The sequence below is a fragment of the Aotus nancymaae genome, unplaced genomic scaffold (assembly GCF_030222135.1).
Source record: "Aotus nancymaae isolate 86718 unplaced genomic scaffold, 86718_ANA_hifiasm-v0.15.2.pri h1tg000076l, whole genome shotgun sequence".
NCBI classification, from domain to species: domain Eukaryota; kingdom Metazoa; phylum Chordata; class Mammalia; order Primates; family Aotidae; genus Aotus; species Aotus nancymaae.
Window position 1 is genome coordinate 101,598 of NW_026988491.1, and position 26,449 is coordinate 128,046.

Below are 26,449 nucleotides of genomic sequence, written 5' to 3' on the forward strand. Positions count from 1 at the left end.
CTGTAATCCCAGCACTTTGGGAGGCCAAGGCCAGAGGATCACGAGGTCAGAAGATCAAGACCATCCTGGCTAACACAGTGAAACCCTGTCTCTACTAAAAATACAAAAAAATTAGCCAGGTATGGTGGCACACACCTGTAGTCCCAGCTACTCAGGAGGCTGAAGCAGGAGAATCGCTTGAACTTGGAAGCAGAGGTTGCAGTGAGCTGAGATGGCACCACTGCGCTCCAGCCTGGGCAACAGAGAGAGACTCCATCTCACAAAAAAAAAAAAAAAAAAAAAGCCAGGCACTGTGGCTCAACGCCTGTAAGCCCAGCACTTTGGGAGGCCAAGGCAGGCGAATCACGAAGTTAGGAGTTTGAGACCGGCCTGGCTAACATGGTGAAACCCCGTCTCTACTAAAAATACAAAAAACTTAGCTGGGTGTAGCGACAGGTGCCTATAGTCCCAGCTACTCAGGAGGCTGAAGCAGGTGAATGGCTTGAACCCAAGAGGCAGAGGCTGCAGAGAGCCGAGATTGAGCCACTGCACTCCAGCTTAGGCGACAGAATGAGACTCTGTCTCAAAAAAATAAAAACAACTCTGACATGCGTGGTGTTTTAGTGCCATGCACTGTGCTGAGTCATTTGTATGTATTATCTCTTTAGTCTTTTTCTACTGTCAGCTTCACCCCACTTATAGATGAGGAAAGAGAGAGGCTCATGGAGAAGTAAGTACCCCAGGGTCCCCTTTGCCAGCAAGTGTTGGCGGAAGGATTCACACCAAGTTAATCGGACATAGGAAGGCTTGCTGTAACCATCGCTCTATTCTATCTCTTCACTAGACTCAGAAACCACAGCAGCCTCTGCCAGTGTGTAGGGGAAAGGAGAGAGGCCTCCAGGGGTGCTAATGGAGATTGGGGTGCAGGGATAGCAGGTGTTGCTGGTCGAAGGGGCAGAGCAAGGACAGATCCATATAATTCAAACCCGCACATGCCTGGTTCCTCCACTCACAGAATGTCAGAGCCAGAAGGAACTTAGCACTCACCTGGTTCACACAGTCCATCCTACAGATGAGGAAAGCTGAGGTTTCTGGTGGTCAAATGACAGAGTCCAGGTCTCTGTCTTTTGACCTGAGTTCTGTCCACTGCACCAGGTCAGAGGCTAAGACAGAACTTGCCCGGGATTTTCCCAGAGGGGCTTCCCAAGGGAGGGCCACGCTGTGAGCCCTGTCGCCCGTTCTCTCCCCACGCGTGTCGGTGTCTTGGCAGAACTCGTCTATGATGACGTCTTCCTGGTCTGGGAGACCATCTGGGCAGCCAAACATGTCTCCTCTGCGCACTACGTCCTGTTCATCGCACTGGCTCTGGTGGAAGTCTACCGCGACATCATTTTGGAGAACAACATGGATTTCACAGACATCATCAAATTCTTTAACGGTACCCACATGACTGGGGCCTCGTGAGAGGGGTGCAGGCTTCTGTAGGCCCCTTCTGGGGGTCTCAGGAGGCATGAGAATGGGCTGAGATGGATGTATGGTGAAGGGAATAAAGAGGGCTCTACTCACTTCTTATGGCTATTCCCAGAAAGACAAGTTGACGTCTTGTCATGCTGAGGGTGCATTTTTCTCAGGGGTCTGGCAGAGGGAGCACGGGTGTTGAAATCAGCTCAGGGGCAAAGCCTGGTTCTACCGCTGACCAGCTGTGTCCATGGACAAGTCACTTCCCCTCTGGGTAAACATCCGCTTCCTCATCTGTGAAATGGGGCAGCAGTGTCTGCTTCGGAGGGATGACATGCACAGGAAAAGCAGGCCCAGGCAGCAATTGAAGTAACACAAAAAAGACAGAACCTTTGAAATCAGACGGATGTGAATTCTGATCCAGGCTCTTGGGAGCTGTGTGACCTTGTCCAAGTAACTTCACGTCTCTAGGCCTCGGATTCTTCAGGAATAAAATGGTACTAACACTCCCTCACTCACAGGGAGGCCCAGAGGATTACAGGAGACAGCATGGTTAAATCCCAGCATGCGGTACCTGGCTCACATGAGGGAACTAATAATTGAAAGCTGTCGCCACTGTCATCACGATTTAATTTTTTTTTTTAATGAAAGAAAGTTCTGGAAAAAATACCAATTGTGACCTCACTTTTAAAACATTAGTAGGGTTCCCACTTTAAACTTTTTTGGGGAATAATTTTGCATTTTAGTTGTCTACTAAAATTGTAGATTTAGAATTGTTTTAGATTTAAGATAGCACAGAGAATGCATCATACCTTGGTCTAGTTTTGCCTACTGTTAGCATTTTACGTGATCCAGGTACATTTGTCAAAACTAAGAAATTATTGGCCAGGCACAGTGGCTCACACGTGTAATCCCATCACTTTGGGAGCCCAAAGCGGGCGGATCATGAGGTCTCAAGAGATCGATACCATCCTGGCCAACATGGTGAAACTCTGTCTCTACTAAAAATACAAAAATTAGCTGGGCATGGTGTTGTGTGCCTGTAGTCCCAGCTACTCAGGAGGCTGAGGCAGGAGAATCACTTGAACCTAGGAGGCGGAGGTTGCAGTGAGCCGAGATCGCACCACTGCACTGCAGCCTGGGTGACAGAGTGAGACTGTCTAAAAACAAAACAAAACAAAAATTAGCCAGGTGTGGTGGCACGCACCTGTAGTCCCAGCTACTTGGGAGGCTGAGGCAGGAGAATTGCTTGAACCCAGGAGGCAGAGGTTGCAGTGAGCTGAGATGGTACCACCGCACTCCAGCCTGGGTGACAAAGCGAGACTTTGTCTAAAAAAAAAGAAAAAATTATAACAGCACCTCAGGCCAAAAGTTTCATTTAGTAAGTTGTTAGGTCCAAACCACTCAATATATATTTATATCCTAACAACTTAGAAGCCATTGAAAAAATAATACATATATATCTTTAAAAAAAATAACATTTTCACTTCATTCCTAAATAAGCACAATTGCTAATGGGGTATGTGCACCTGCTGGGCTTTGTGCACCTTCTCAGGCCTCGGAAAGAGATTGGACACCACCCCTTTCGTTTTCTGTTCCATAGTGATTTTCACGTGGCACTTGCTTTGTATTGCAGCTGCTGCTGAAAACCTAGCTTTGCAAAATCAGAAAGTCAATGATGGGATGCTGGGCACAGTGGCTCACGTTTGTAATCTCAGCTTTTTGGGAGGCCAAGGCAGGTGGATTACTTGAGGCCAGGAGTTCCAGACCAGCCTGGCCAACGTGGTGAAACCCTGTCTCTACTAAAAATGCAAAAATTAGCCGAGCATGGTGGTGCACACCAGTAATCCCAGCTACTCAGGAGGCTGAGGCATGAGAATCACTTGAGCTTGGGAGGTAGAGGTTGCAGTGAGCCGAGATCACACCACTGCACACTCCAGCGTGAGCAACAGAGTGAGACCTTGTCTCAAAAGAAAAAAAAAGCAAGTTATTAATGGGAGTGTGGTGAAATTTGTGAACTCACTCCAGCTGACAGTTGACGTGGCACTCAACTTAGGTGGAATATTGCTGTGCTTCCCTCAAAATATCCAAATACTCCACAGTGCCCCTGTGAGTTCACTGTGATACACTGGGGTACCTCGGTGCCCAGTTTGGGAACCATGTGTTAGTTTTAGCGTTTTTTTTTTTCCTTGTTTTCTTTGTACTAAATGGTTTGTTTATGATAAATGTCTAAGTTTAGGATTATTCTGGTTTAAAGGTCTGACCACGTTGTGTGGATCTTAATAAAATTTTTTTCTTTGTTTTTTTATTTGTCCTTTTTTCTTCCATCTCCATTTTTCCTCCTTCTGTTGCTTCCTCCTTTTCTTTTCTTTTCTTTTTTTTTTTTTTGAGACGGAGTCTCACTCGTGGCCAGGCTGGAGTGCAGTGGCGTGATCTTGGCTCACTGAAACCTCTGCCTCCCGGGTTCAAGCAATTCTTCTGCTTCAGCCTCCCAAGTAGCTGGGACCACAGGTGTGCACTACCATGCCCAGCTAATTTTTGTATTTTTAGTAGAGACAGGGTTTTACCATATTGGCCAGGATGGTCTCAATCTCTTGATCTCATGATCTGCCTCCCTCAGTCTCCCAAAGTGCTGGGATTACAGGCATGGGCACAGCCTGCTTTTCGTATCTTTTAGCGTCTGCTGTGTGCTCAGCACTGCTTTCAGTCATTCTGCTTATAGGAGGGGTAGAAGTACTTCACCTGTTCATGATACATCTGTGAACCAGCATTATCCCATTCAATCCCCACAGTAATTTGGTGAGGCGGCTGCTGTTCCAATTCCCAGTTTACAGATGAGGAAACTAAGGTCCAGAGGTATCAGCCTTCTCCAGGGTCTCTGCTTCCTGAGTCAGTCTGTGATGAAGATGCCCCCCAAGAAGCCTCCAGGGGCTGGAAGTGCACCCTAAAACTGGACACAGAAGGAAGCTCATGAGATTTTTCCTTCTGCTCTTTCAGAAATGGCTGAGCGACACAACACCAAGCAAGTCCTGAAGCTGGCGCGGGACCTCGTGTACAAGGTGCAGACTCTGATCGAGAACAAGTGAGGGGCACCTCACCCAGGCAGCCTCCGCCAAGCTGCCACCTGTTTCTCTGCTTACTTTTCCTCCTGGCCAGACGGCCACCCCAGGAGCGAGGTCCTGGTGTCTGTTCACAAGCATGGACTTCAGTGTAAAAGAAACTACCCTGACTTTCACTTCTGGGCAGATGGGGTGGAGGGAGTACCCCTTCAATTCAGCCTTACGTTTTCCTGTTTGACCAAAGATTGCCCAAGTCTGGCGTTCCCCCCTTACAGGAGGTGGGGCTTGTTGGTGGAGGAGGAACCATCTTTGTTTTCCTGATGTCCAGAATGACCTCTTCTTCTTTCCCTATCCCTCCAAACCATCTTGTGAGATGAGACCTGGGAGGGCATTTCTTTTTGGAAATCGATGTAGAAGAGGTCTGTGGGGCGGCCTCTATGCTGCTTTGCAAGGGGCCTTTGGAGATGTTCTGGCCATGCTAAAGATTGACTTAGAGATCGACCCTCCACCTCCACATTGCTGATATTTGAGGCCAGGTGATTCTTTCTGAGGGGACTGTCCCCTGCATTGGAGGATGCTGAGCAGCATTCCTGGCATCACCAGATGCCAGTAGCATCATTCCCTACCCACACCCCCGGTTGTGACAACCCCCCAAAATGTCTCTAGGCATTGCCAAGTGTTCCCTGCAGGCAAAATTGCCCCCATTTGAGAACCACCGAGTTGGAAGAGGGGCTACAAATGTACTTCCTGCCCCATTCTTCTGATGCTAAGCCACCCTGGTCCTGAGGCCTCCCTCACTTAGAAAAGGCACACAGGAGGCCGGGCACGGTGGCTCACGCCTGTAACCCCAGCACTTTGAGAGGCCAAGGTGGGCGGATCATGAGGTCAGAAGTTCGAGACCAGCCTGGCCAACGTAGTGAAACCCTCTAATTGGCTGGGTGCGGTGGCTCATGCCTGTGATTCCAGCACATTGGGAGGCTGAGGCAGGTGGATCACGAGGTCAGGAGATCAACACCATCCTGGCCAACATAGTGAAACTCCATCTCTACTAAAAAGACAAAAATTAGCTGGACATTTTGGTGTGCGCCTATAGTCCCAGCTACCTGGGAGGCTGCAACGGGAGAATTGCTTGAACCCAGGAGGCGGAGGTTGCAGTGAACTGAGATCGTGCCACTGCATTCCAGCCTGGTGACAGAGTGAGACTCTGTCTCAAAAAAAAAAAAAAATAGCTGGGCATGGTGGCGGGTACCCTGTAATCTCAGCTACTTGGGAGGCTGAGACAGGGGAATAGCTTAAACCTGGTAGGCAGAGGCTGCAGTGAGCTGAGATCACGCCACTACACTCCAGCTCGAGTGGCAGTGTGAGACAGTCTCAAAAAAAAGAGAAGGCACACAGGAGTCCCTCACACATCTCTCTTGGGAGTCTGGGATTCCATTTGTTGTATTTTCTCCTTTTCTCTCCTCTGTCTGATGCCAGGAGATTCTTCTTTTCAAGAAAAGCATCTCCCCACATAGGTGGTGGGACCCAAAAAGTGTCCGTAGGCCTGGGACAGTCAGAGCTCTTTGGGATCCTGCTCAGAGTCCCCCAGGCAGGGCAGAGCCTACATCCTGCTGCCATCTTGCAAGGAGAAACTGCTTCACCTTCCAAGTATTGGGTCTTGGAAAGGTGTGTGTTTTGTGAAAGCTACTTGATGGTGGGGGAGGGCAGCTTTTCTCTAAGTGCGGTTACTCAGGACAAAGGAGGAAAAGGAAGGCAGAGGTCGGCCAGGGTAGAGTGTGGTGTGTGTTTTCCTTGGGAAATACCCGCTGATGAACTAGATGCAGGGTCTGGGAACAGTCCCCTCCAGGTCTTCACACAGAGTGTCACCAAACCACAAACAGACCCGAAGTGAGCGAGTTTACTCTGCCTACATCCTTTTGATAGAGCAGTCTTGCCGCTCACCCAGAATCGGAGAAACCCAGCAAGCATCCGAGAGAAAGGCTCTTCCCGGGAGACCTGCCACCTCTAGGGTGGTCAAAGAATGACAGCTGGGGTTCTGGAGAGGGGAGAGGATAGGTGAAGCAGCGTGGCAAAGCATTTTCGGAGGGGCGTATTAGTCCTCCCACCCTGAGCACACCGGGACGGAAATGCATCCTTGCCTTGCGTGCTTGTGAAGGCTGCTTTCCCTCGGCTGCAGCAACTTCAACTGCACCTGAACCTCCAGCCTCTGCCCAACCTCTGGTGCAGGGTGGATAGAGGTCTAGTCAGCCCTTTCTAATGAGAGCTCCGTGGGAGACACAAGGCTACAGTAGCCTTCACAGCTCCCAGCTCCTACACCACCCCACCAAAGCAGAAACAGGAGACGGCAGCGTTCTGGCTGCCATCAGACTTGCGTCTCCCTGCCCTAAGTACCCCAGCTTCCCAGGACAGGAAGAAATGTGCAAAAGGCCCCTCTGGAGAAAACTGTATTTTGCCATTCAGCTGTTTGCTACAGAGGATGTTATTTTAGCAAGAGCCAGGTCCCAGACCTTCTGATTCCTATTTATTTTTTTAACAGACTAGTCTTAAAGTACAGCACAAAATCTCTTATCTGCCTTCTCTCGTGATGTTCCAGAGAGCATCCGTGGTTGTGATTTGGCATAAGTCGTATTTATTTGGTTTACTGTGCCTATTCAGATCTCTGTACGTTGTGTGTGTTTCTGTGTCCTGGATTGGATGCGTGAGAGTTGTTTTATCCATGGAGTGCACTCTTTTTTCAGTGTGGCCCACGTGTCTTGTAAGTGTTTGCTGAAGAGTTGTGTCTATATATAGAGAAAATATATATAAACAGAGAAATATGTGAATCGGTTATTTTTTGTGTCCTTTTTTTATTTGAAAGAAACGTTTGATCTGAAGACTGTGTCCTCCCACTCACACCCTACTGACCCTATGTGGGGTCAGATTTTTGTGATAGCTGCCTGGCCTCTTCCCAGAAAAGGTGAATCACTCCTGACCTCTTGTATTAGTTGGCTCTTACCACAAGTAGTGCTGCATTACAAATTACCCAAAATTTAGTGGTTTAAAACAGCCATGTATTTATCTCATAATCCTGTGAGTCAGCAGTCCAGGCTGGGTTCAGCTGGGAGATTCTTCTGTTCTCCTCTAGACTTCTGAGATCATGTGAGTTATGTGTCTGTGATCAGCTGATGTCCAGATAAGCAACTCTGCTTCTGATGGTTGTCGAGCTGTTGGCCAGGGCCGTAGAGGAAACTGGATTCCGCATCTCCTATCCTCCAGCAGGCTAGCTTAGGCTTGTTTACATGGCTGTGATGGCAGATCCCTGGAAGGTAAGCAGAAGCATACGCTCTCTCAGTGTCAGCTTCACTGGCATAAAGTCATTTCTGCCACATTCTGTTGGTCAGAGTAAGTCACATAGCTAAGCCCAGATTCAAAGGGTAGGAAAATAGACCATATTTCCTGATGAGAGTCTTTGGAAAGTGACACTGAAAAGGAGCACAGGCCAGGCACAGTGACTCACCCCTATGATCCCAGCACTTTGGGAGGACAAACCAGGAGGATCACCTGAGGCCAAGAATTTAAGACCAGCCTGGGCAACATAATGAGGCTCTGTCTCTACCAAAAAAAAAAAAAAATTAAAATTAACTGGTTGTGGTAGCATGTGCCTGTGGTCCCAGCTACTCAGGAGGCTGAAGTGGGAGTATCGCTTGAGCCCAGGAGACCGAGGCTGCAGTGAGACATGGTCATGCCACTACAGCTAAGCCTGGGTGACAATGCAAAACCCTGTCTCAAAATAAGAAAAGGGCACAGATGCAGGGTGGGAGATAATTGAGGTCATTTTTGCGAAGAGTCTACCACATTCCCAAAGGTCCTGTGCACCACAGGCATTCCCAGTCAGTCAGCTATTTGACATGGGAGCACAGCGCTAAATTAACACTTCCCTGAATCCCGACTGCTGAGCTAGCTCATTTCTCACCTCTGATGCTCCCAAAGACAGCGAGTTCATTTCCCCCGACATCTCTGGGTCTCACTCATGGCTGCCATTCAGCGCTATGGTCATCAGGCAGTGAGCACCTTGCACAGATCCCCACCTCTATCAGTCTCTAAACGTGGACTGAGGAAAACTGGTTTTCAGCTACAGATGCACAGCCTGATTTAATGAGCACCATCAAAACTTCAGGTTTTAAATTGAAAAAGATTTCCAACTAAGCTAGCAAAGTAGAGGAGTTTCCAGGAGGTGTTGGCTGCTTGGGTGTGTTACATCACTTTCTTGGAAGACTCTTAGCAGGAGCAAGAATGAAACCCACAGCAGCCAGCAGGTGGAAGTTCTTTTATTTGGAACATATGCTTCCTCCTGGGGGAAGCTTCTCAGGGCAGACACTGGTCCTGATGTTGCCACTGTCCCTTGAAGCCTCCGGTCTAATTTCTCTGACTTCAACCTGAACTCCATCCATTGGACTCTCCTCCTGGAGGGCTTCACTCTTGTTTGCAGCTGCCTGGCATGGCCAGACCTGGGGAGTGCTGGGTACCTGTTGCGTGTGCACAGATGCCTGGTCACTGTTGGCCTCTGATCATTAGCAATACATTTTATGGGGGAAAAAATCCTAAGAGAACATTTTTGCTTTTGTAAAGGTTTTTCTAAATACATATACTTGGGCTGGGCATGGTGACTCACACCTGTAATCCCAGCACTTTGGGGAGGCCAAGGAGGGCGGATCTCAAGGTCAAGAGATCAAGATCATCCTGGCCAACATGATGAAACCCCGTCTCTACTAAAATACAAAACTTATCCTGGCATGGTGGTGCGCACCTGTAATCCCAGCTTCTCAGGAGACTGAGGCAGGATAATCACTTGAACCCGGGAGGCAGAGGTTGCAGTGAGCCAGGATCGTGCCACTGCATTCCAGTCTGGCAACAGAGCAAGGCTCCGTCTCAAAAAAACAACAACAACAACAAAAAAAACAAAGTTTATTTTGGCAAGGTTGAGGATGTGCCCATGATACCACAGCCTCAGGAAGTCCTGAGGACATGTACCCAAGGTGGTTGAGACACAGCTTGGTTTTATACATTTTAGGGAGACATGAGACATCAATCAATATATGTAAGAAGTACATTGATTCATTCTGGAAAGGTGGGACAACTTGAAGCAAATACAGAAGACTTGAAGCTGGAAGAAGCTGACGGGTCACAGATGAGTGAGACACAGACACTTGCATTCTTTTCAGTTTCTGATTGGCCTTTCCAAAGGAGGCAATCCGATATGCATCTCTCTCAGTGAGCAGAGGGCTACTTTGAATAGAATTCAGAATTCAGGCAGGTTTACCCTAAGTAATTTCTGGCTTGCGTTTTCCTTAGTGATTTGGGGGCCCGTGATATTTTCCTTTCACACCTCTCAGCCTTAGTTTCCACTTCTGCAAAGTGGAGATAGTAATTCCTCCTTTGGTTCTGGACTCAGCCTTGGCCCCTCCACCTCATTCACTGGAACCCGCTGCCCCTCAGCATCACTGAGGATGGGGCTGGGAACCCATTTGTCCTAAGTTCCCATCATCTGCCTTTCTCAGGTTCTCAGGTGAGACTTTGAAACTTCAGAGAATGTGGCTGTAGGAGGAGAACTTTGGAAAAGGTGAGCCTTGGGCCCTCCTGGGCTGTGTCTTAGAGAAATTCCGAAATTGGGTGTGATGAGGCCGTCAGTTCTTGACAGGAGCAGCATTTACAGTGATCTGCACCTGCTTCTGCTCTCAGGAGAGGGCTCCCAGCGCCACATCTTTCTGGCCTCCAAGCCACTGGGCATATTGAGAGCTCGAGCCGAGGACAGGTATAAACTCTGGAGGAGCACAATTTGATACTTCGTGAAGTACCAGTTTGGCAATTCATTTCCAAGTCAACTTCAGCAGAATTCAAATGACCATTAGGATCGTGGAGACTTTCCATTACACGAGGATGTGATACAGGGACCCTCTGGTGTCTTCCTGGCTTTCCTTTTTCAGATTTGTAGGCACAGTAATTTCCAGGCTTTGTAGGTGCGGGACTCCTTGCAAACAATGAATGCCTCTTGTTTTGATAAAGAAAACATAACACTCCATCTATTGCCATATGAAGACAACAGAGTCTCTCTGTAACTGATTTAGCTTTATGGGCTGGAGAATCATTCCCTTTGGCATTGCTGAAACAGTGCAAAGAGAAAGTTAAGAAACTTGAGGACCGTAGTGAGATTATTACAGAGAAGAGGGAGCATGTTCCAAGCACCAGGAGGTGATGTGTAGACTGAGTTTGTTTTCTACTTGGTGGCTTCCACTTGCCCCTCCTTGTACTGGGATCTGCGTGAGGCTTAAGGAATCTTCCCACATGAGACTGGTTTGCACTGAAGTGCTTCTGATAACAGTTGAAATGAACCACTTGTCTTCAAGTCCATTTGAATACCTCGTGGTATCTTCCTAGATTTTCTATTCTTTTTTTCTATTCTATTCTGTCTTTACAAGCTGTCAAGTTGTTCTTATTGTTTGTACTGAAAGATAAATACCAAGCTGCATTCTCTGTGATCTATGTGTCTTCAGAATAATAGAATCACTCTTGGGGATTGTTCATGTATATTCTTGGGTGGGTGTTTCAAGCCAAAAGAGTTTGATTATGATGAGCTGGAAGGATGGGGACAGAGGGAACAAATCCAGGTGTTATTTTGCATCTACCACAGAGTGTGACAGACCTGGGTTCAAATCCCAGCTCTGCCACTGATAGGCTATATGGCCTTGGGCAAGTCGTTTTACCTCTCTGAGCCTCAATTTTCACTTCTGTGAAATTGGGATAAGAAAGACTCCCTTAAAGAAAGAAGTGACCATTGAGTGTTTCTGCCTGCTCAGCATCCTTCCCGACTTCTGGTACCAGCACTCCCCCAGCATCCTTTGGGGAACTCTAACCGTGACCTTCTAGTGAGACCGCTGACATGCTCCTCCCTGCCCAGGGGTGGACACATGGCCCATTGCAGGCTGATCAGAGTCCTTCCCTGGGATTTATATATACCAAAAGAGGAAACAGAAGTTCACTCTTTCCTCTGGGGCAGGTATGCTGGGAGATGCCAGCCTAGGGCCGCCTATGATCATGTCTCCTGCAGAAAGGAGTCAGGTGTGGCTGGGACCAGGTGTTGAGATGAAGTTTTTAGAGCTCCACCTCTCTCCATCTCGTGCTTCTGTTCTCCTCCATGCTGGCTTCCACAGAGCCCATGCCCAACTCCGAGTCAAGCTCTCTGACCAGGCTCGATTTGCCAGAAGGGCTCATTTATCCATCTTAAAGCCCAAGGTAGCCACAGAGTGGATGCGGGTCATTTTTTACAGGAAGATTAGGTGCTGCTCCCAAAGAAGAGCAATGTGTCAAGACAGGAAAAAACCAACAGATCAACTCCTGACAGAGCAAGCAGCATGTGCCAAGCCGTAGAGGTGGGAATATTCCCCAACCAAACTGAGGGTCAGGCTGCTGTTTCTCGTGGCCCAATAAAGAGATGCAGATGAACTGGTGAGGAAGAGAGTTTTTATTCCTGTAACTGGTTACCTGGAGAAGGCCAGGAAATTATTGCCAGATCAACTCAAAATTACAGTCTTTCAGAGCTTTTATACCTTCTAAGTTATATCTCTGCGTGTAAGTGTGCATTCATCTAAAGGCATGAGTGGGCCATATGCAGTGGTTCATGCCTGTAACCCCAACAGTTTGGGAAGCTGTTCGAGACCAGCCTGGCCAACATGGTGAAACCCCATCTTTACTGAAAATACAAAAATATTAGCTGGGTGTGATGGTACGCACCTGTAATCCCAGCTACTTGGGAATTTGAGGCATGAGAATCGCTTGAACCCAAGAGGCGGAGGTTGCAGTGAGCTGAGATCACACCATTGCACTCCAGCCTGGGCAACAAGAGCAAAACTCCATCTCATAAATAAATAAAAAATGATAAATAACTTCTTTTAATCTATAAATAAGGTCTGAGCCTTGAAGACCTTCCTCTGGAGCCTCCGTAAATTTACTTAATCTAAATGGGTCCAAGTAATGGGGTGATTACCCTTATCTTATCTCCTGCTAAATCACAGGGATTTGGGGAGTTCCTTCAGACCTCTAATAAACTTGTTTGTGGAGGCCTGGGGAGTTTCTTCAGAGCCCCAGTAAAACTTGTTTAATCCCAAATGGGTCCTGTTAAGAATTCCTTCATTATTTTGTCATGCTTTGAGGCCCAGGAAAGGCCTCGGCAAAACTCTTGGTCAGCTTTTGTTACATTCCAGCCTTTGTATAAGGGCACTGGTTTTAATATTTAACTTAACCACTCAGTTGGTACTGAAACAGCTGTTATGGAGGCCTGCATTTGGTGAGACCTGACCTGCTGCAGGAAGAGGACTTCTGTGGGCTTGGAAGTTCACCATGGCTGGAAGGAGAGGCACAGGGGTTGGGTGGGTGACAAGAAAGAGCCTGAAGAGAGAGGTTGGAAATGGATTCTAAAGAGTCCCAAGTAACAGTGTAGTTTCCACATCAGTGGGATTATTTGCATGAGGGATGAGACAAGTCCTTAATTCCTTCTCCCACACCCAACATTGGCTCAATATATATATATATATATATATATATATATATATATATATATATATATATATTTTTTTTTTTTTTTTTTTTGAGATGGAGTCTCGCTGTGTTGCCTAGGCTGGAGTGCAGTGGCGTGATCTCAGCTCACTGTGACCTCTGCCTCCAGGGTTCAAGCAATTCTCCTGCCTCAGCCTCCCAAGTAGCTGGGACTACAGGTGTGTACCATTACACCTAGCTAATTTTTGTATTTTTAGTAGAGACAGGGTTTCACCATATTGACCAGACTGATCTTGAACTCCTGACCTCGTGATCCAGTGCTGGGATTACAGGTGTGAGCCACCACGCCTCGACCCATTGGCTCAAAATCTTGTACATAATAGGCACTCACTAAATATTTAATGAGAAAATAAATAATTTTAAAATTATCTAGAAAAGGAAAAATTATAAAAAGAGAAGGGAGAGGCTGGGCATGGAGGCTCACGCCTGTAATCCTAGCACTTTGGGAGGCCAAAGCAGGTGGATCACGAGGTCAGGAGTTCGAGACCATCCTGGCTAACATGGTGAAACCCCATCTCTACTAAAATACAAAAAATTAGCAGGGCATGGTGGCGGGCACCTGTAGTCCCAGCTACTTGGGAGGCTGAGGCAGGAGAATCGCTTGAACCTGGGAGGCAAAGATTGCAGTGAGCCGAGATCATGCCACTGCACTCCAGTCTGGGCAACAGAGAGAGATTCCGTCTCAAAAAAAAAAAAGAAGAAGAGAGAATATGCACATGCCCATTAAACAATGTAGCTTTTGAGTGACAGCCGTGAACTCAGAATTAGCCTGAGCACTTTTCATAAAGATGCTGAATTCTCAGCACAGTCCTATGAGGTAAGGATTGTAATAATAGTAGCTAATATTTGTTGAACACTATGGGCCGGACATGGTGCAAAGTGCTTTATTTACATAGAGTATTTCCAGTGAATTCTCACAACAACCTTATGAGGTAAGCATGATTGCACCTTTCATTTTCCAGAAGAAAAAACAGTTCCAGAGAGGTAAGGTGACTTGCCTGAAGTCACACAGCAAGAAGGCGCAAAGAGGGGATTCAAATTTGGCTACATGATGATTTCATAAAACTCTGGAGTGTGCTCCTCCCAGGAGATTTTTATTTGTTCATTTCTGGCACGAGGATGATTCTCTCGGTGGCACTGGAGAAGATGATGGTTCTTCCTTGGACCTTGGTCGTGTGGGGCCAGCTGATGATGGGCAGGAGGCTGACCAAGACTGCACTGAGGATAGCGATTATGTAACCCCAACCCAGCTGGCACTTGCCACCGTGATACATGGAGGACGCTTCGCAGACTTCCTTGACGAATGGAGAGGCCAGGCCGATTGGGAAAACCAACAGACCCACAATCATGGCAGTGGCTGGAGATAGCAGGAAGGAAAGCCAATGTGTTGGCCAAGGGGCACCTCACTAGCCTTCCATCCCATGTCTCATCCACCCTACATCCACCCACCATCCACCCACCCATCTATCCACTCACCCATTCATTCATTTGCTTATTGATTGGCTCATCTCTCCTTTTATCCACCCACTCAACTATGCTTCCCCCATCTGTCCATTCACTAATCCATCCATTCAAACATACTCTTACCCACTTGTTTTCTCTATCCTTCTATTGACATATCCATTCACATATCCATCCATCTATCCACTTTCCTACTTAACCACCTGCTTCCACTCATCCATCCACCCACCCTTCATCCATCCTCATCCAGTCTACTCATTTTCCTTATCCATCCACTAAAATATCCAGCCATTCATTCATTGTTTATCCATCCACTTACCAACCCAGTCATTTTTGACATTTCCTAACCCACCCATCCATCCATTCACTTATTTATGGCTCATCTCTCCTTTTGTCAACTACACCCACTCACTCAACTACACCTCCACTCTTCTTTCCATCTGCTCATCTATCCACTCAACCATGTTCATCTCCACTTATTCTCTCTATCCCTCTGTGCACCTATTTATTTGCTCACCCATTCATCTGTCCATCTGCCTATTTAGCCACTTACCCTCCACCCATCCATCTACCCATCCCTCATCCTACATCAATCCAACTATATTCCATTCTATCTATTTTTCCTATCCTTCCATTCATCCCCCCATTTATCCATCCATCCGTCCATTCATCCATCTACTAATATATCCATCTATGCATCCATCAGTTCATCCACCCACTTACCAACACACTCATTCATCCATTCAGCAGCTTACCCACCCAACCACGTGTTCATTCATCAAAATTCCACCTAACTGTTAGAGGTGCTGCAGTGGACATTAATGATACCAACGAAATGACTGGATACCTTCTTGCTTCCAAGGCACTTGTAACAGAAATCAGAAGATCCCCTGGCCTCCCTTGCTGCTCTCCAGCCACCCTTGTCTACTTTCCGTTCCCTGCACATGCCTTGCTCTCTTGTCTCCATGCCTTTGTCCTTCGTGTTCCCATTACCAGAAATGACCTTATACTCCTGGCTAACTGCTGCTCATCCTTCCAGACTCAGCTCAAGTGGCACCTCCTCCAAGAAGCTTCCCTTAACCCATCCATACACTGGGCCCATCCATACACTGGGTCAGGTGCTTCCTGGAGTTTTTCCCAGCATCCTTTGCTCATCTCCATCATGTAAAACACAACTGATGCCCTTCAACGCCCCACCAACTAGACACTGTAAGCAAGCCTAGGACAAGAATCATGTCTTCATCAGTTGATTCGGCAAAGGTTTATTGTGCACCTGCTACGTGTAAAGCACTGTGCTAGGGGCTGGTGATAACAAGACAGACATGTCCTTGTCCTCATGGAGCTGATGTTCTTTGGAGAAAGAGGGACAATAGTCAAGTAGGCGGATTAGATATTTCAGGTAAGTATGGGCTATGAAAAATATAGGCCGGGTGCGGTGGCTCACGCCTGTAATCCCAGCACTTTGGGAGGCCGAGACGGGCAGATCACAAGGTCAGGAGCTTGAGACCATTTTGGCCAACATGGTGAAACCCCATCTCTACTAAAATACAAAAAGTTAGCCAGGTGTGATGGTGCATACCTGTAATCTCAGCTACTCAGAAGGCTGAGGCAGGGGAATTGCTTGAACCCAGGAGGCGGAGGTTACAGTGAGCCGAGATCGCACCACTGCACTCCAGCGTGGGCGACAGAGACTCCGTCTCAAAAAAGAGAAAAGAAAAATATAAAGCAAAGTAAGATGGAGAATCAAAGGAGAGGGAAGCTCCCTTAGCTATAAGTCATGGAAGACCTCTTGGAGGCAGTGGTATCTAAGCAGAGCCCATAATGAAATGAGTAGCAAGACCTGCGAAAATCTGGGGAAAGAGGGGTCCAGCAGAGGGAGCAAGTGTGGTGTTTATGAGCAACGAATTGCAAATCAGAGTAGCCAGAGCACACTGAGACTGGCAGAGGAAGAAAGAGATGAGGTTGGTAAGGGATCGGGGCCTGGGTTAGGTGGAGCCTCATAGGCTACAGTAAGCAGTTCAGATTTTACTCAGAGTATGATGGCAAAGTGACTGGAGGGTGGATAAGCCAGCCTGAGTGGCACAATCTGATGTCAGCTTAACAGGACTCTTTTGTCCAGTGTGCGGCCAAATAGACACTGAGGGGCAACAGTGAGAACAGTGAGACCTGTGAGGGGCTTATTGCTGTAATCCAGGCAAGAGATGGTGGAGAATTAATTGAATGAGGATTGCAATGAAGACCAGGCTAGTACATTCAAAAACTATGTATGAATTAGAGAAAAGTAATTTCAACTTCTCAAGAGATGCAGTCTTGCAGGTTCACAGTTTAGCAAGTGAAGCATGGGCTAGATTTCGGCATCTTCTCAGTTCACAGCTGGGCATGCTTGCACAGTGCACAACATCCTCAACTGTGTATGGTGGCCCTGGGAAGGATGACACGAAGTGGAAGGATGAGAGAGAAACGAAGGGGGACAGATGATTAGGAATGGGTCAGCTAAGAGCAGGAATCGGTGGCACTAAGGATGCCATCTCTCCTTCCCCCTGATTTCTGGCTTACCAAAGGACCAAGGATAGTCAACGGGCCTCGGGTTGATCTCTGAGATCTGACTCAAGAGGCCAGGCTCTGCTCACAGATCATTCATTCATTCATTCATTCATTCCATGAATATGTTTAGAGTACTGACTACGTGCCTGTGCATTGGATTTACCTGCCACTGCCTGCACCCCTGGCATTGGACCACTGCTTCCCCTTGGCCACAGCCCTTTAGGGGCCACAGCCCAGGACAGGAGGAAAATTGCATTGAAGGCCAGCAGGAGCCAGCTTCCAAGGAGCATCACAGCTGAGACCTGCAGGGAAGAGATAGAATGAAGGGTGTTGGCTGGGACAGGGGCAGGTGGACGCTCCCTCTGCTCATTGACCAGCTTCTGAGTCCTCTCAGCATCCCCACGTGGTCTGTGCTATTATGATCTCCATTTTACATAGAAACTGTTGAAGAAAATAAATTGTCCAATAAAAGTGCAAGAAATTGAAGTCATTTGCCTCAAGTCATGGCTAATTAAGTGGTAGAGCCAGAATTAAGTTCCACATTGACTGACCAGCATATGGCACCTTTATTAAGCAATTGCTACATGTGGGGATCATCGGGAGAGGCACCTGGTGGCTGCTGTTACATCACCCTTAGAACGATCAACTTTGAAGGCTGCCTATTCTTCCTTAGAGGTGAGGAGTCCTTTCTCATTCTCCCCATTGTTGGTTTTGGCAACGTGCATTATAACAGGGACTTCTAACACCTTAGCTATCTTTCTCTTTCTTTTCTTTTTTTGACAGAGTCTCACTCTGTCACACAGGCTGGAGTGCAGTGGTACAATCTCAGCTCACTGCAACCTCCACCTCCCAGTTTCAAGCGATTGCCGTGCCTCAGCTTCCTGAGTAGCTGGACTACAGGCGTGCACCACCACGCCCAGCTAATTTTTTATGTTTTAGTAGAGATGGGGTTTCATCATGTTGGCCAGGATGGTCTCAATCTCCTAACCTCGTGATCTGCCCGCCTCAGCCTCCCAAAGTGCTGGGATTACAGGCGTAAGCCACCACGCCTGGCCAGCTTTTATTTGTAAACCTAGCAGTGTTTAGAGGGTGGCCAGGTAGGAGCGTGCAGGTTGTATACTGCACAACTCTCAGACATGTTGGGGACTGTCATAGATTTGCAAACTGATTACGGTGACTTTCCAGCAGATGGCAGTAGAGCGTCCTAAAGAAGGGATGCCTTTTCCTAAATTGCAGGCAGGTGCTATATTGACTGGCAGCTGCCTTTGGAATCATCCTGCGTGTTTGCTGAATTATTGGTAGCTGGACCCCACTCCACGCCTACAGAGACAGGGGATCCGAGTGTAGCACAGAACCTGGCATTTTTGCAAATTTCCACAGGTGTTTCTGAAGGGCTGTCAGGTTTAAGAATCTCTGTGCTCAGTTCTAAGGAGAGTAATGGCAAATGTGTGGGCATTGGGACACCCAGGCAGTGAGGAAAGCCTCCTTGAATTCCACTCAGTCAACTTTGCTGCCTTGATGAGTTTAACCGAGCCCCTGAAGACCCAGTGACTTGGTGAGCCAGGTCTCACCTTCCAGGCAAAGTCAGGAATGTCCTCCAGGGAACTGAAGGTCATGCAGCTTTGGTTCCAGCTGTCGCCCTGAGGCCAGGAGCAGTAGGTGAGGATGCCAAAGGAGAAGGTCGGAGTCTGGAACCAGGCAGGGGAGATGAGGCTGAGGGCTGAGATGCAGGTCAGAGAGAGCCCCAGAGCTGCCCGCACGCTGCTCAACATTAGGAAGTATTGCTGACCTAGGGGTCAGTGTTGAAGATTACTGATGGAGACTGCAGGGACAAGGAGAGAAACGAGCAGGCAGAGGTGCTCCCTAGCCAGGGATCTCGTGCTATGATCAGATCACAGATAATCAGCCCCCCTTGAGACTGGCAATGCAATGGGAGGTACTAATAACTGTGGTCTGGTCGTGGGGGTTATTTTGCCCTAACAAATTCTAGAAGTCCAACCCGCAAGTCCTAGAATAAATGTAAGTCCTTACAGACCTTTGAACATTTGCCCCTCCACCTTCCACATGGTGCATCGTCCTCAATGGTCCATGCAGGGCTCTTCTGATATTTCATTCATACTTTCATTTGTTCATTTGTACCTTCATTCATTCATTTATCCATTCTTTCCGCTTCTACCCAAATGGGGCCCTTTTAAAAATTCATACGCATATGCCCTTTCTTCCTTCCTTCTTTCCTTCCCTTTTTTTTGAGACAGAGTCTTGCTCCGTCACCAGGCGCCAGGCTGGTGTGCAGTGGTGTGATCTTGGCTCACTGCAACCTCCACCTCCCAGTTTCAAGTGATTCTCCTGCCTCAGCTTCCAGTACCTCGGACTACAGGTGCACGCCACCACACCTGGCTAATTTTTGTATTTTTAGTAGAGACGGGGTCTCACTGCGTTGGCCAGGCTGGCAGATGGTATTATGTATTGTATTCTGCCTCCTAGTTTTGGACCGAAGCACCATGGTTTTAGGTGGATTCATGTTGCCATGTGTATTCCTGTTCTACCTGTCTTGGCTTGGGTTCCTTAGAAGCAGATCCCAAGGGCCTGACTTCCTAATATCATCACCTTGGGGGTTAGGGTTTCAACATATAATTTTTTTTTTTTTTTTGAGATGGAATCTTGCTCTGTCACCCATGCTGGAGGGCAGTGGTGCCATCTCAGCTCACTGCAACTTCCGCCTCCCGGGTTCAAGGGATTCTCCTTCCTTAGCCTCCCAAGTAGGTGGGATTACAGGTGCGTGCCACCACGCCCAGCTAATTTTTTTATATTTTTAGTAGAGATGGAGTTTCGCTATGTTAGCCAGTTTGGTCTTGATCTCCTGACCTTGTGATCCACCAGCCTTGGCCTCCCAAAGGGCTGGGATTACAGGCGTGAGCCAGCGCCCCAGCCGGGGTTTCAACATATAAACTTTGGGTGGACACAAATATTCAGTCCATAGCAAGACTCTAGTGAGAATCTGTGAATGTGGTTTGATTTGCTTATATTTGTTTAACTTTTTTGGGTCGGGGCATGGTTTTCCAATGGAAATTAAAATGTATTTTAATAAAAAAGCAAGTCAAAGTAAAGTCTTACTTAAATAATAATAGATGTGGTTTCATGGCGTGGCTGAGGCTGGAAGGTGATTTGCTGGCAAACAGCCAACCCTGCCATTGATGGCCAGAAAGGAAGCCTGGAAGGGTGAGCCTGCCCAAGGGCACTCAGGGTCACAAGCCGCTGAGCTGCCAACCAGGCCAAGGGCACTAGGCAGATTTTCCAGGCCACAACCTCGGCTTTCACTTTGGCGGTCTAAACCCAGTCACCCACTAAACATGTCGGGAAAGCTGGGGCTGGAGGCCAGCCAACCCCTCCCCCATATCCCAGATGCGGGACCTGGGGCAAGTGACTCCATTGCTCTGGGCCTCAGTTTTTCCATCTGTGCAAGAAGATTATGAACCCCTTAATCTGCACTAGGGGCAGATAGTGTTGGAATCAGTCAGTGGGCAGGGTGATATGATGAAAAACAGCAGAGAAGCCCAGATCCTCCCTTTCCCATCTACAGGAGCTTAGGGAGGTGGCCCCACCTCTCTGGAAAAATGGGAGTGAGGGTTGTTGTAAAGTTTCAAGGGTGTTAAGATATGTGTGTGTGTAGTGGGGGGGGTTGGCACGGGGAGGGGCAGAGATTAGCCTGGGCAGGTAGGTCTGGGTCAAGTTGCATGGGCTTTTAACTCCAAGATTAGAAAAACATCATAGCTGCTCGCCAGCAAGTGAAATGTGCTCCCTTGAGTGAGAGGCGACAGTATTTTTGTGGGGTCATTGTTTTCCCTACACCAAAATCAGCCTTTCCTTTGGGTTGGCAAGATCCTGAGGGGTGTAATTCCAGCCAGGAAGCTGGGGAGAGCTGAATCCACGGAGGCCTGTGACTATGCCTCTCTCTGGCTGTACCAGTGGCTCTCCAGGTGTTTCTGACCTTGAAAGGAGTTTTGTTTTCCAGATAAAGCTCAATGTGACCTGGGAAAATCACACCAACCGTCCAGGTGCCCAGAAACCTAAATGAGGCATTAAACCCAAAACCACATCCGGCCAGGCTGCAATTAGCTGGAATCCACCTAAGGGAAGCTTGAAAGGGACTATTTTCTCCTCTGGCTCAGTGGGCTTTTAATAGCAGTCAAGAATTTCTGGGCGCTCTCCAGGCTGCAGTCTAAGCACCTGCATAGGTAAGCACTCATTACCTGTAAGCCCTGTGGCCACCTGATGAGGTAGATACTACCATCACTGCTCCCATCTTACAGATGACAAAACTGAGGCTCAGGAAGTGAGCCATAGAACTGGGACTCATACTTAGGGAATCAGGCTCTGGTTCTTGGCCCTAAACCCAAAGGGATATTAAGGATTTAATTTAAAGGCCAGCTAACACAGTGGCTTACCAGGGCTGCCCAGGTTGAGGGCATGGAGCTCTCCTGCCAGCTCTACCCAGGGAGCAGGGATGGTTCCAAAGAAGCCATAGGAAGCCACAGGCAGAATCTCAGCAGGAGAAATGGGTTTGGGAGTTTCAAGGTGGCTGCTACGGACTTGCTATGTCAAGCTAAGTCCCTTTCTTCTTCTGGCTTCATGTTTTTCTCTGTAAACTGGAGGGACTGATCATTCATTAACTTTAACGCACCCAGCTCAATGTGACCCCTTAACCCCATACCCCCAGGATACAGCGGTGAACGGGACACAGTCCCTGCCTTCAAGGAGTTTAGAGTTTCGTGGGCAAGACAGACCAACAAGATATGGCAACATGTCTGTCTGCTCATCCATTCAACAAATATGAGGTGTCTACGATGTTCCCGGAATTGTTCTAGGTGCCGGGGGGATTCCGCAGTGAGGAAAACAGACGAAGCCCCTCTTTATGGAACTTAGGCTCTGGAGGGAGAGAGAGGGAGGGAGGGAGGAAATTAGCAAGTCAGTATGTAATATGCTAGATGTCAATAAGTGCCCTAGAGAAAAATGAAGCATTGGAGGGAGAGAGCAAGTGACTGGGTGACTGGGGGATGTTCACTGAAGCTCCATGAGAAGGTGACCTTTGAACTGGGGCCTGAAGAAGGTGATAGAGGGAGCCACGTGGAGAGGGGTCAGAGGAATATTCTAGGCAGAGCAGGGAGCAGGTGCAAAGGCTCTTGGCACATTTGAGGATGCAGAGGGCCATGTGAATAGGAGAAACGAGGACAGGAAAGAGCAGTGGGCCTTGTAGTAAGGATAAGGTCTTGCTCTGTTGCCCAGGCTGGAGCGTACTGGTGCAATCACAGCTCACTGCAGTCTCAACCTCCTGGGCTAAAGCAATCCTCCCACCTCAGCCTCCCAAGTAGCTGGGGCTACAGGTGTGCACCACCATACCTGGTTTTTTTTTTTTTTTTGTAGAGATGAGGTCTCTCTATGTTGTCTAGGCTGGTCTTCAAGACATCCTGTTTCAGTCTCCCAAAGTTTGGGGATTATAGGCATAAGCCCCTGCGCCTAGTCTGACTTTTAACTTGTGAGTGTGGCAGGGAGTCTTTGGCTGGTCTTTAGCAGGGGAATGACATGAACCATCTTAGGTTTTCAAAAGACCATTCTGGCTCCTGAGTGGAGAACAGGCAGAAGGGAAGGAGGGAGAAACCTTCAGAAGATGACTCTTCAGTCAGACAAGGGACAGAGGTGGATGTGGTTGGCCGTGGAGGTGAGGGTAGGGAACTGGACAAAGAGTGGTCAGATTCTGGATCTATTTTGAAGGGCAAAGGTCAAAGCTGATCGGATTTGCTAAAAGAGAAGACCTCGGGTGTGAGAGAAAGCGAAGAGGCAAGGATGCCTCCAGGGCTTTTGACCTGGGACGGAGAACCTGCTGAAGGAACAGGTTTACCGGGGCAGGTGGGGGTGTCTGAGTGTGAAGTTGTGTAAGTAAAGCTTGAGATGTGTATCTTCCCCAACCCATCAATTGATATGTATACAGGCATGAGTGCAGGCACGGCTCCACAGCATGAAAAAGCCTGGGGTGATGTTGGGGACAAGTATAGAGGAAGGGCACCTGGTCCAGCCTGGGGGGTGCGGGCGATGTCCAGGCTGAAATGCACAGGTGGGCAAACTAGGTCTAGGGAGGACGTTTCCTTTCATCCCTTTTCACATTCTCCCAGCTATGCAGCCAGGTAAGTCCAATTACTGGATCTATTCCAGCATATGTTACAAATTGGCTATGCCACATAGGACAAACTCTGTAATGGCTCTGAGCCTCAGGTACAAAAGGAAGGTCAGCAGGACTTAACCTTTTAGAGGTGATGCATTCCTTTGAAGATATGATTTAAAACTATGGATGTGCCGGGCGCGGTGGCTCACGCCTATAATCCCAGCACTTTGGGAGGCCGAGGCGGGTGGATCACGAGGTCAAGAGATTGAGACCATCCTGGTCAACATGGTGAAACCCCGTCTCTACTAAACATACAAAAAATTAGCTGGGCATGGTGGCGCGTGCCTGTAATCCCAGCTACTCAGGAGGCTGAGGCAGGAGAATTGCCTGAACCCAGGAGGCGGAGGTTGCGGTGAGCAGAGATCGCGCCATTGCACTCCAGCCTGGGCAACAAGAGCAAAACTCCGTCTCAAAAAAATTAAAAAAATAAAATAAAATAAAACTATGGATGTTGGTTGGGTGAAGTGGCTCATGCCTGTAATCCCAGCACTTTGGGAGGCTGAGGCGGGCGGATCACCTGAGGTCAGGAGTTCGAGACCAGACTGGCCAATATGGCAAAACCCCGTTTCTACTAAAAATACAAAAATTAGCCTGGCATGGTAGGCGGGTGCCTGTAGTCCCAGCTACTTGGGAGACTGAGGCAGAAGAATTGCTTGAACCTGGGAGGCGGAGGTTGCAGTGAGCTGAGATCACAGCACTGCACTCCAGCCTGGGCAACAGAGCAAGACTGTCTTAAAACAAACAAACAAAATAAAACCATGGATGTTTCCACATGCACTCTCACACGAGCAAGCATGCACACATGAGCACACAGGCGTGCGCGCGCACACACACACACACATTGTATGTCATTTCAGAGGCTCCTGGACCCCCTGAAGCCCATCATAGCCCCTGAGCAGTGCTTTGTACTATCCCAGTTTTCCTTCCCTCCCCGCTCATATCACTTTTCCCTCCGGACTCACCACACTTTAGACCCTCCAATGTGGCCACCTCTGCTCAGGCTCCGGCTTTGAATCCACAACTGTGACCTTGTAAAATTCTCCTTTCCTTTGAAGGAAGAATTTAGCTTGTAGAACAATGCCCGGGCACACTTGATAAACTGGTCTGAGGGTGTGTGTGTGTGTGTGTGTGTGTGTGTGTGTGTGTGTGTTTTCCTTTCCACTTCCTTAAATCTATAGCCTTTCACTCCAGGCTGCTGAGTGGCCTGAACAAAGAGAGGAAAGCCAGCCCCAAGTGGGGACAAGGGGAGGGTATGGTGTTATTTCTCAGATCTTCCCCAAGAGCTGTGAACTTCTCAAAGTCAGGCACTGTGTCTTAAATATCTTTATCCTTAGGACAAGACTTGGCACAGAGTAGGTGCTGGTATTTTCTTTAGGTATAAGTGATGGAAGCACAACTCAAATTGGCTTAAGTAGAGATGAGAAATGTATTGGCTCACATAACTGAAAATTCTCTGGAATGGGCTTCAGGCACAGCGGGATCCAGGTAAATAAGCAATGTCTTCAGAGGCCCTCTCTCTCCACCTCTCAGTTCTGTGTTCTGCTCGGTTGGCTTCACTCTCAGGCAGATTTTCTCTAATAATATTGTATTTTGGTGGCTCCAGGCTGACATTCCCAGACTCAGCAACCCCAGACAAAAGAAAGCCCCTCTTTGCACACAATTGCAGCAGGTGTTGTGATTAACAACACCTGGACAAACTTGGAGCACATGCCCCCCAGGAGCCAATCATTGTGGTCAGGCAAATAGTATGGTCCTACTGGCCAGACCTACATCCTGTGTCCTAGGGTTGAGGGTTGAGGTTCGGAAACTGACACCCAAGTAAGGGTGTCAGGAGGCTTACCCCCCTTGAAACTACATGGACTGAGTGTAGGGGATGGGATTCTTCCCTGGAGGAAAACGGAGATGCTGTTGGCAGAGGGGAGATGGCTGCTAGGAAGGTGAGAACAAGAGACACCACCTCAGTGTACAGGACATGCTAGCTTTTCCCTGTAGCTTAACGAATGAGCACCCAGCAGTTGGCATTGTTGGAAGCGGGAGGTTTCCAGCCAGTTAGAGGCAGAAAATCTGAGTGAAGCCTGAGACGCAGGCTTCAAGTCCCAGCTCTGCCACCTCAGTCAGTGTGACCTGAGTTGGGGCTTCTCTGCCTCCTTGGCCTCAGTTTCTCTACTTGTAAAATGAGGGCATCTGAAGTGGTGGTTGCCAGGATTTTTTCCCCACTCAGTCATTCATGTATCCATTTTTCCCCTTTCAATCAATATATATTGAAGGGCACTGGAGTTAGCCTAAACTGGATCTGGATTTCATTCTGATGTTGACTTGCGGTATCAGGCTTGACTGATGCACCTTCTCAGGTGTGCTCAGCTGCGTCCTTCCCCAGCAGCCACTAGCTCCAGACAAGATCCAGCCTCTTCTCGCTTTTGCCTGTGGGCGGCTTGGGTCAGTTGCTGCAGTCACTCGGCCACCTATGCCTGCATCTCCCGCTGTCATTCAAGCAGACCTGACCCGATTTAAGGGAGGGAGCCCTGGACCCTCCTCATCTGGGCTCAGGTGGAACTGACTTCCCTTGGGGCTGTCTGGAGGCACAGATAACACTGTTGGGCCCAACTGTGACTAATGGCGGACGGAGGCGGGAGGCTCCAGCCAATGAAGTCCTTGACCTTCCGTCATCCCTTCCACGGTCTGTTTCACGTGGCTTCTGTAGCCAGCCTAGTAAGGCATGTCTTATATTTGCTCTCCCTCCTCCCTTGCCTTGAAGTCCCCTTCCCTTCACCCTTGCTGGGCTGGGATTTTTTTTTTTTTTGAGACAGAGTTTCACTCTTGTTGCCCAGGCTGGAGTGCAGTTGTACGATCTCGGCTCACCGCAACCACCGCCTACCGGTTCAAGTGATTCTCCTGCCTCAGCCTCCGGAGCAGCTGGGATTATAGGCATGTGCCACCACGCCCGGCTAATTTTGTATTTTTAGTAGAGACGGGGTTTCTCCATTTTGGTCAGGCTGGTCTCGAACTCCCGACCTCAGGTGATCCGCCCGCCTCAGCTTCCCAAAATGCTGGGATTACAGGTGTGAGCCTCTGCGCCTGGCCTGCTGAGCTGGGATTTTATCCCTAATAAAGCATTAGCACATAAAATTTGCCTTGGGCTCTG

The 26,449-nt window shown here is 48.3% G+C and overlaps 2 protein-coding genes across 3 annotated transcripts in view; one reads left to right on the plus strand and one right to left on the minus strand.

Annotated features, from left to right (window-relative positions):
* SGSM1 (small G protein signaling modulator 1) overlaps positions 1-5,981 on the plus strand; it is a 94,062-nt gene extending 88,081 nt beyond the window's left edge. Inside the window, exons 24-25 of the mRNA XM_064367862.1 lie at positions 1,250-1,417; positions 4,435-5,981. Coding sequence (XP_064223932.1) covers positions 1,250-1,417; positions 4,435-4,523 — 257 coding nt within the window. The 3' untranslated portion in view covers positions 4,524-5,981. The remainder of the gene's footprint in view (positions 1-1,249; positions 1,418-4,434) is intronic.
* Positions 5,982-13,953: 7,972 nt separating this feature from the next.
* LHFPL7 (LHFPL tetraspan subfamily member 7) lies at positions 13,954-24,386 on the minus strand. 2 transcript variants are annotated; one of them, XM_012454093.2, is made up of 4 exons: positions 24,270-24,386; positions 18,662-18,778; positions 17,254-17,392; positions 13,954-14,442 (listed from the first exon to the last, which is right to left on the minus strand). In XM_012454093.2, the coding sequence occupies exons 2-4, from the start codon at positions 18,704-18,706 to the stop codon at positions 14,180-14,182; spliced, it is 447 nt and encodes a 148-aa protein (XP_012309516.2). In that variant the 5' UTR covers positions 18,707-18,778; positions 24,270-24,386; the 3' UTR covers positions 13,954-14,179. The 2 variants fall into 2 exon arrangements, with proteins under 2 accessions (XP_012309516.2, XP_064224393.1); XM_064368323.1 differs by having other exon boundaries at positions 18,662-18,879.
* Between the last annotated feature and the right edge of the window lie 2,063 nt (positions 24,387-26,449).